The 10,402-nt window shown below is 42.8% G+C and overlaps 1 protein-coding gene across 1 annotated transcript in view; it reads left to right on the top strand.

Annotated features, from left to right (window-relative positions):
• The first annotated feature begins 3,325 nt into the window (after nucleotides 1-3,325).
• Nucleotides 3,326-10,402, top strand: part of SHCBP1L (SHC binding and spindle associated 1 like) — a 385,813-nt gene continuing 378,736 nt past the window's right edge. Inside the window, exon 1 of the mRNA XM_029617645.1 lies at nucleotides 3,326-3,887. Within this exon, the coding sequence (XP_029473505.1) occupies nucleotides 3,414-3,887 (474 nt within the window). The 5' untranslated portion in view covers nucleotides 3,326-3,413. The remainder of the gene's footprint in view (nucleotides 3,888-10,402) is intronic.

Genomic DNA, 10,402 nt, shown 5'->3' with positions numbered 1-10,402 from the left:
AGATTCTGTATTTAGGTTTTTTCTGAATCCATATTGAGTTGGAGGTAGGATGTTGTTTGTTTCAAGATAGTCATCAAGTTGGGTGTGTACGACTTTTTCAATGGTTTTGGCTATGAGCGATAGGTTTGAGATGGGGCAATAGTTAGCGAGGATTTCAGGATCTAAGTTGTTCTTTTTTTTAGAATAGGTTTGATAACTGCAGATTTGAGGCATTTGGGGTAATTACCTTCAGTCAGGGATAAATTGACGATTTTGGTGATAGTTTTAGATATGGTGGGTTCAATTGTTTTGAGGGTTGTTACAGGGATGTTGTCTATTGGATGGCTGGCGGGGTTCATTTTATTTATAATAGATTGAATTTCGAGAGTGGAGGCGGTATCAAAATTTGACCATGATGAGGTTATCTTAGTGTTCAGTTTGATGTTTTGGTTGTTGTTGGTTTGGATTAGATGAGATATTTTGTTGTTGAAGAAGTCAGCAAAGTCATCGCTTCCATGTTTGGTACATGTAGAATCTTGGGTGGTTTTAGTAAGTTTCTGAACTGATGAGAATAACATTCTGGCCTTATGATGAAATTTGGAGATTTAAAACCCAAATAAATAAATAAAAAAAATAAAACCCAAATTACACGCTGCCTCTACTGGAGCAACTTACACATCATTTAATCTTATTTTTAAGAAGTACAAGGGAATTTTATTAGCACTAACAGGGATAATCTCTGTCTTAGTTACATTTAGAAGTAAACCATTCATTTTAAGCCATTGGTCCACAATGCTAAAAATTGAGTGGAGCGAAGCCATACCATCTCCAGGATTGTCTTTGTCAGAAAGGATCAATTGGATGTCATCTGCATAGCATGAAATGGTAAATAATTGTTCCCTATTTACCCATTCACCCCACTCACAATTTTATAAATTTCAATCATATTCCTTCTGAGTTGTTTAGCTAAAGAGTCAGAATCTGTTTAGCCTTTCTCCATAAGGGAGCTTTTGCATCTCCTTTATCATTTTTGTTGCCGTTCTCTGTATCTTTTCTATGATCACTATGTTTTTTTTGTGATGGGGTGACCAGAACTATACAATACTCAAGGTGCGAGTTACACCTGTCGGTTGCAGATGGCTGCGACCTCTCATGCACCTTTTTTTTTTCCCCTGCACCGTCAAGTCTGGGAAGAATGGTGGCCTCTGCTAACCCCTGCCGACCTCTTCGGCGTTCCCGGAACAGCGTGGGCGGTGACGACCGCCATCTTGGATCCGGAATTACTTAGGCGTGCATGCGCGCAAGGGCTTCCTTTGAACACGTCATAGCGGGAACCTCGGGGGCGTCCCCTCCCGATGACTTCAATCCGCTAGTGTATTTAAACTGACCAGCCCTTGCCGTCCTCGAGTTAGCAAGGAGTTCCGTCTTGCTGAATCCACCTCATTCAAGGACTTCCTGTTCCTGACTTTGATCTTGGCATCTAACGCTCTGAGTACCCGTTCCTTGGGGGCTCCCCTGCGTTCCTGGCTATCTGCTCCTTGGAGGTCCTTCCTGCCTGACTGCTACCAGACCTGCTTCCCAGGTCTCTCTCTCTCCTGAAACCATCTCTTGTGAGTACCTCTACTGATTTCTACCATATGAACTGTATTGAGGATTTCCAGCAGTGTACTCTGAGCTCCAGTAGAAACTATTCAGCTTTCCTGCGCTGCAGAGTATTGTCACACCAACTACGGGAGCCACTTCTGGGTTCTGGCATCTCTACAGTTCTTCAACATCTACTGTACAGACATCCTCGGCATACCCCGCTCCGCAGGCCACTACCGGATCTGTATTCCAGAGGTGTCCACACTCGTCAGAGGGGATCCCTGGCGTACCCCACTCCGCGGGTCACTACCGGATCTTCTCACCTGTGGCCTTGCCCTGGGTATTCCCCATTACTCTGGACTGTACTATTACATGTATAACTCTGTGGATAATACTTTTTCCTTCCTTCATAATAAAGTCTCTACTTAGCTGTATTCCACGCCACCGAGACTATGCCTGCTGACAGTGAGGCTCACAGGGCTCTTCCCTGTGGGCGGAGACACCTCTCATCTCAGCCCAGAGTTCACATTCTTACCAAAAACATAACAGTGTGGTCACCCCATTAAAAGGGTATTATGATATTCTCAGTTTTGTTCTTTATTTCTTTCCAAATAATTCATATTTTCCTTTTTGACCACCAACGCTCACTGAGCTAAAGATTTCAAGATATTGCCCACAAGGTCCTTTTCCTGAATGATGATCCCTAGTATGGAACCCAGCTTTGTGTACCTGTACTTGAGATTATTTTTTCCTAGGTACAATTAATTTGTACTTTTCAACATTAAATTGCATCTGCCATTTAGATGTCATGTCTCCTAGTCTCACAAATTCCTTACATTCTGCTGCTGCTGTTGTTTTAATGACTGGAAACAATCTTGTGTCATCTGCAAAATTAGTCACCTTTATGAATATGCTAAATAGCATAGGTCCCAGCAGAGAGCCCTGGGACACTCAATTAATGACCTTTCTCTGTCATTTAGTCCTGTCCGGTTTACTGTCTTTTATCCAGTTACCAGTCCACTATAGGACAGTGTCTCCTACCCCATGTCTTTCCACTTTCCTGAAGAGTTTCTTGGGAGGGAAATGCCTTCAGAAAATCCAAATACACTTATCAACTGGCGCACCTTTTATCTGCGTGTTTATTTATACCTTCAAAGAAATCTGGTAAATTGGTAAGACTTCCCTTTGCCAAAACCATTTGACTCTCCTCCATTAAACAATTTCTATCTATGTTATTTGTAATTTTGTTTTTAAGTATAGCTTCTACCATTTTGTCCGAAACCAACAATCTTTAGTTTCTTGGCTTATAGTGTTATAATAAAACCTCAGCTTATTTGGAACTTCCTGGTTTCTAAGGTTAGTATTCCTTATTTTGGTGTTATTTACCACGTATGTAGTTAATTTCCCCATCTGGTTACTAACCTACCACCTCAATTTCTTAAAAACATGGTAAAGCAGCGTTACAAGTTGACAGTCCCCGTGTTTTCACCTTTGTATTTTGATGTTGAAATCCTGTTGTACGTGTTATTTAAAAATCATTTTCTTTTGTTTCCAGGTTACTAAAACATGCCACAGTCACACAATACTAAGATTTCATGTTTCAATTCTAAGAGCAAAGAACTATCTGAGCTCCATGAGCGATACGGTATCGACTAGTTTTTTTTTTATTTGTGAAGCACTACTAAATCACTTAGTCCAAGGTCTTCAAACTCGCCAGAAAAAAGAAAAGTTACCAAGGCCGACGCCAAGCGCGCGCTGCCCCTCCCTCTTCATGGGCCAATCGCTGCACTGTCTCGTGCTTGTGAGCGGGAACTGAACGAATTGTAACGGACGTCTGCGTTGGGTGGGAAATGGCGTCGATTGTTATCGCCGAAAACAGCGAGGAGATATCGCCCGAGAAAGCTGAGGGGTCAAGTCCCAAGAGCCTCGTAGGGCCAGAAGAAAAAACTGAGCAGGGGGCCGAGAAGCTGTCCCCGCGGAGAATCGCGTCTACGGTACAAACTAAGAAGCCGAACTCGAGCGGGGAAGGCAAGCGCCATCCTGGTGATCGGGTAGAGTCCGAGGAGCGGGGTGCCCTTTCGCCGGTCCAGTACGTGCTTTCGTCCTCTCGGCCAACAAAAGGGGCTACCAGCTTTGGAGAGGCCAGGAGGCGGCTGCTGCCACCAGATTTGGATAACAAGGAGGAGGCAGACCCGGTGGAAGATAGTCTTCCTTTAGTGCTCAATGATGCCTTACTACCGCCGCCGGTCTATGTATCCGATGTGAAACTAGCAGCCCAAGAGAGGATTACACTGTACTGCGACCGGATTCTACAGAACTGCAAGGTAAGAAGGCAGAAGAGGCCTTAGATGGGCTTGAGCAGAGAGGGCCGCTTTCATAGGTACCAGATAAAGAGGATCTTGATCTGGATTTCCGTGTAATAATGATTAGGATGATAAAAAATTAAAATCTGAATTATCAACTCACTCCAGGTGGACTGAAAAGGCTTATCAAAGACTGATTTTGGCCCATTGGATGCAAAGAGTTGTAGTTCTGATTATTTAAGGGAAATGATTAGGTTAATCAGAACTACAGCTAATATTTTCGTTTTGTAAGGATGGATGCGCACATGCTCCCTGCTGTTGGGCACATCGTTTTTTGCAAGTGAACGATAGGGAACAGATCTGTCCTCAGATCTGTCCTCTTCTCCACAAGCTATTTTTGGCGTAGTGTCACCACTTAACACTTCCACAGCCCACCAGCAGGGCCCCAAACTCTATCTCTCCGTCTTTCTTTGCCAGTTTTCATAGGTTTTTCTCATTTCTCTAACATTTCTTCTCACTTTTCTATAGTTTTTTTTTTTTTTGTAGATCCTTGAGCTTGCAACCTACCACTCCACTCCATTTTCCTTTCTTAGCCTTCTATTCATTTTCTTTGTCTCCCATCCCTACCACCTCCCACGTCCCATGTCCACATCTTCTCTCATCTGTATACCTCTTTATCCAGTTAGCCTGACTTCAGTGCCAGGAAAAATAGTGCAACGTGTTCTAAACATCAAAATCACAGAACATATAGAAAGGCATGGTTTAATGGAAAAAAGTCAGCATGGCTTTACCCAAGGCAAGTCTTGCCTCACAAATCTGCTTCACTTTTTTTGAAGGAGTTAATAAACATGTGGATAAAGGTGAACCGGTAGATGTAGTATACTTGGACTTTCAGAAGGCATTTGACAAAGTTCCTCACGAGCGGCTTCTAGGAAAAGTAAAAAGTCATGGGATAAGTGGCGATGGCCTTTCATGGATTGCAAACTGGCTAAAAGACAGGAAACAGAGAGTAGGATTAAATGGACAATTTTCTCAGTGGAAGGGAGTGGATAGTGGAGTGCCTCAGGGATCTGTATTGGGACCCTTACTTTTCAATATATTTATAAATAATCTGGAAAGAAATACGATGAGTGAGATAATCAAATTTGCAGATGACACAAAATGTTCAGAGTAGTTAAATCACAAGCAGATTGTGATAAATTGCAGGAAAACCTTGTGAGACTGGAAAATTGGGCATCCAAATGGCAGATGAAATTTAATGTGGATAAGTGCAAGGTGATGCATATAGGGAAAAATAACCCATGCTATAATTACACAATGTTGGGTTCCATATTAGGTGCTACAACCCAAGAAAGAGATCTAGGCGTCATAGTGGATAACACATTGAAATCGTCGGTTCAGTGTGCTGCGGAAGTCAAAAAAGCAAACAGAATGTTGGGAATTATTAGAAAGGGAATGGTGAATAAAACGGAAAATATCTTAATGCCTCTGTATCGCTCCATGGTGAGACCCCACCTTGAATACTGTGTACAATTGTGGTCGCCGCATCTCAAAAAAGATATAATTGCGATGGAGAAGGTACAGAGAAGGGCTACCAAAATGATAAGGGTAATGGAACAGCTCCCCTATGAGGAAAGACTAAAGAGGTTAGGACTTTTCAGTTTGGAGAAGAGACGGCTGAGGGGGATATGATAGAGATGTTTAAAATTATGAGAGGTCTAGAACGGGTAGATGTGAATCGGTTATTTACTCTTTTGGATAATAGACTAGGGGGCACTCCATGAAGTTAGCATGGGGCACATTTTAAAACTAATCGGAGAAAGTTCTTTTTCACTCAACGCACAATTAAACTCTGGAAATTGTTGCCAGAGGATGTGGTTAGTGCAGTTAGTATAGCTGTATTTAAAAAAGGATTGGATGAGTTCTTGGAGGAGAAGTGAATTACCTGCTATTAATTAAGTTTACTTTGAAAATAGCCACTGCTATTACTAGCAACGGTAACATGGAATAGACTTAGTTTTTGGGTACTTACCAGGTTCTTATGGCCTGGATTGGCCACTGTTGGAAACAGGATGCTGGGTTTGATGGACCCTTGGTCTGACCCAGTATGGCATTTTCTTAAGTGGCAGTGGTGAACCTCACCAGATAGCCAGATAAGTCAGTGCTTATTTGGCTAAGTAAGGGTGGCTGTCATCCTACCCCCCCCCCTTCCCCTCCAATCCTGAGTTAAAATTTGCACCAAATGCACATTTTACATGAAACCCACTATCTTTTTTTTTTTTTTTTTTAACTCTGGATGCATTAGCATACCCTTAGCTTACAGCACTGGGAGTGTAAAAACAAAATTGTCCATTAGGACAGTTTTAACGCTCAGGTAGTTGCATCGGTCTCTGTGAAGTGGATTCAGATAAGTTTATTGGCATGATAGTTTTCTGTGTATTGCCAGAGTAATATATAGAATGATTAAAAGGGCAGGAAAAGAATGGAAAAAAATAAAAAATGGTAATAAGTCAAAGATACAAGTTATAGAAAGTATAGCCTCAGGGACATGTCTCAGGGCTTGGTGCTGATCCCTATTGTTGCCTGGACAGGTTTAATTTTTGGCCTGATGGCAGGAGACCACGCATTTTGCTAATATAGCTGCTTTTTCTCCTATTTCCCTTAGGATTATAGGGTTTTTCTTGAATTTATAGCCAAAGTTAAATATTCTGCTAGCATGTATTTTTTGTTGGGGAATCTATAGCAGTCCAACTTATTAAGTTTTCCAGTTTGACCCTCCCAATAAGAGAAGTGTTGGTGTTCTAGAGCAGTGGTTCTCAACCTTTTTTCGGCCGGGACACACCTGACAGATGGTTCTCATATGCGTGACACACTGAACATGTGACCGTCAAGGGGCAAAATGTAAATATACATTCTGCATCCTCAGGAATCCCCTCCACCCCCAAAAATGGGTGCAAAGCAGATCTAGGGCATTACCCTGTACAACTCGCCATACAAAAAAATATATTCTGGTTCTGATGACATCTCAGTAAAAGCAAAACAAACTCTCTTTACTGGCAGGCACAATACCCCTCCTTATGAAAAGACAGTAATTTACCACTACAAATATTTAACCAGGCCCTAAACACTAATACACCTCCTATTAGGAAAACAGAGTAAGCCAAGCTGCTATAGATAGATACCTACTTAGAAATAATTGTAAAACTATACTAATAAATGTTACAAAACAACTGATGAACAGAATAACATCCAACAATTAAAAACTCATAAAAATTATTAAAAATTGTCCAAATATCAATAAAATATTTCAAAACAGCAGACACATCACATAATACCCAATAATTAAAATGGCAGTCAATCAAGAAAAATAAACTTAAAAAGCCGCCTTTACTTACCCTCTCCAGCAACTCTCCTACTCCTTTCCCTTGCAGACCAATAGCACTCACCAGAAGCAGCAGTGGCTGCTGAAGCTCTGTCCTCACAGTCCTCTTCCTTAGGGCCCACAACCAGTCACAACCAGTCTCTGTCTCACACAGACCAGTATCTCCCTAACTAGTATCTCTTCCTCACACTCACACCAGTCACCTCACTGACCAGTCTGTCTCTCTCTCTCTCTCACACACACACACACCAGTCATCTTCCTGACCAGTCTGTCTCTCTCTCATAGAAACACATCACCTCTGACCAGTCTCTCTCTCAATCACATACAAATGTTCTTGCTCCCATTCTACCACAACCCACAAAGCTGCCACTCACGCACCCAGGCACCAATTCTACCTCACACACAAAAAACTGCCACTCACGCACCCAGGCACCCATTCTACCACACACACAAAAAGCTGCCACTCATGCACCCTGGCACCCATTCTACCACAACCCACAAAGCACTGCCACTCACGCACCCTGGCACCCATTCTACCACAACCCACAAAGCTGCCACTCATGCACCCATTGTACCACACACAAACAAGCTCTCACTCATGCACCCAGGCACCCATTCTACCATACACACACACAAAGCTGCCACTCAGGCACCCATTCTACCACACACACACACACAAAGCTGCACTCACACCCCCATTCTACCACACACACACACAAAGCTGCACTCACACCCCCATTCTACCACACACACACACCCCCATTCTACCACACACACACAAAGTTGCACCCAGGCACACATTCTACCACACACGGAGTTTCTTCTCATTGTTTTCCCCAATAAGCCTGGCCTCCGCTTATCAGCTGCCGCTGACCTGACTTCCGGGGGTGCGCAGGGAATCTCCGCTCTTCAGTCCCTCCGGCTTAGCCTCCAGCAGCGGCGCACAGGTCTCTTCGTTCTTGACTTCAGTCCCGCCGGCGGTGCACGGGTCTCTCCATTCTTCGGCGGCAGCGCACGGGCCTCTCCACTCTTCGGCCGCCGGCGGCGGCGCACAGTCCTCTTCACTCTTCGGCCGCCGGCGGCCAAGAAGGAAGAATTCCCGCGGCACGGCCTTTCTTCTTCCCGCGCACCGCGTATCACTTCCTGTTCCGGGTCGGGGGGTGGAATGCAGGCGCGGGAAGAAGAAAATGCCAGCTGCGGATGCCACAGTTGTTTTTTGCACCGCTGCCGTTCCCGCTGGGCTTGAACGTGCTGATAGCCCGGCGGCAACGGCAGCAGGGAAGAAAGAGCAGCGGGAGGGACCGGGAGCCACGCGACACACCTGCCGGTGCTTGGCGACACACTGGTGTGTCGCGACGCACCGGTTGAGAACCGCTGTTCTAGAGCACAGTGCAGTAGTTGTGTTGCTACCTTTTCGTAGACTGGGTTGTAGATGTGAGTTCAGGTTGTTAGTGTTTGGTATATCAGGTTTGCTTCATAGTTGTTGAGTGTATTTTTCAAGCGTTTTATGTTTCTTCAGAGTGCCTGGTAATGGAGGCAGTTTGTCACTGTTATTAAGAGGACACCAGAATCTAAATATTCTTTTTTTGCATGGTGAGTGGTAAGGGAATCATCTATGCTAAAACAGGATTAATTCCAAGGACTTAAAAAGCAGCAATGCTAACTATGAAAAGGCAGAACTGCAAATATTACATTGGGTCCTAGAACACCAATACATCTCCTGTGGGGAAAACAGAACAAATTGGACTACTGTATGCTAGCAGAATACAGACTGACTCTGATCTTACACAGAATAAGGGATTAACTATTTAGAAAAAGAAACATGCAGATAAAACAAACAAAAACCTTAAGAAGCCAGACTCTACATGCAGTGCATCATTGATCAAAAATGTAAATATATAAATGAGAATGGAACAGAAAGGATAGTAGATGCATGGAAAAGCCTCTCAGTGCAGGTGATGCAGGCAAGGACAGCATGGGACAAGCACAGGGATTCAATTAATTCTACCAATAGACGACACAATTAAAAAAACATTGTCTAGCTAACATGTACCTAGACATAATTAAACAACTACTAAACCAAATGGAACTGGTTATCAACATTGACAAAACTGAATTCCTTCACCTTGAGAGAAAAAACACCGATAACCCTAAGAAACAACCAAAAAATTGAGCTAGCCGAAAAAGTAAGGAATCCGGGAGTAATAATGGACCCAGAAATCAACCTGAAGCAACACATATCTTTAAAAGTAAGAGAAGGCTACGCAAAATTTATGGTCCTCAGAAGATTGAAACCATTACTCACACCTGCCCACTTCAGAACAGTATTGCAAACACTTATCTTTTCTAGCACTGACTACTACAATGCACTCTTATTAGGACTTCTAAGCACATCAGTAAGACCACTCCAGATACTTCAAAATACTGCAGCCAGAATACTGACGGGAAAAAAGAGGAGGGACCATATAACCGAAACTCTAGCAGACTTACATTGGTTACCCATCGAATACAGGATAAAATACAAAGCCTTATGCACCATACACAAACTAATATATGATAAAGAAGCAGACTGGCTAAACACAGCCGTACGGGTACACGTTCCACAAAAAAACCTCCGATCAGCAAACAAAGCACTACTAACAATCCCTTCAGTAAAGTCAGCAAAATTAACCCAAGTGAGAGAAAGGGCTTTATCATTGGCTGGGCCCATACTATGGAACACAATGCCCCCTGAACTCAGATTACAGAATAATCTCAAAACTTTTAAGAAAAATTTAAAAACATGGCTCTTTAAAAAAGCCTTCACTAAAGAGTGTGGAGGGTAGAGAATGAAAATGCAGATGAGAATGAATTTACTCAATCCTACATTTAAGAAGTAATATCTCAAAGCGATAGTAACTCAATAATTTACCTGGACTTGACCAACATTACTCAAATAATGATTTTATTTATGAAATTGTAACCAAACTTTATTGGCACCTGTTAGAATGTACGATATCCTACATTTACTTACCTTAGTCTATGTGCCTCTTTGTAAACCGTTGCGATGGTATATAACTTAGCGACGGTATAGAAAAGTTTTTAAATAAAATAAAAATAAATAATAGTAGGGTCTCTAGAGCTGAGCAGTTGTGTGGATGGGCAGACAGTGTA

The sequence above is a fragment of the Rhinatrema bivittatum genome, chromosome 10 (genome assembly GCF_901001135.1).
Source record: "Rhinatrema bivittatum chromosome 10, aRhiBiv1.1, whole genome shotgun sequence".
Classification (NCBI taxonomy): domain Eukaryota; kingdom Metazoa; phylum Chordata; class Amphibia; order Gymnophiona; family Rhinatrematidae; genus Rhinatrema; species Rhinatrema bivittatum.
The sequence above is the reverse complement of the archived record's forward strand: the minus strand, read 5'-3'. Positions and strand labels throughout refer to the sequence as shown.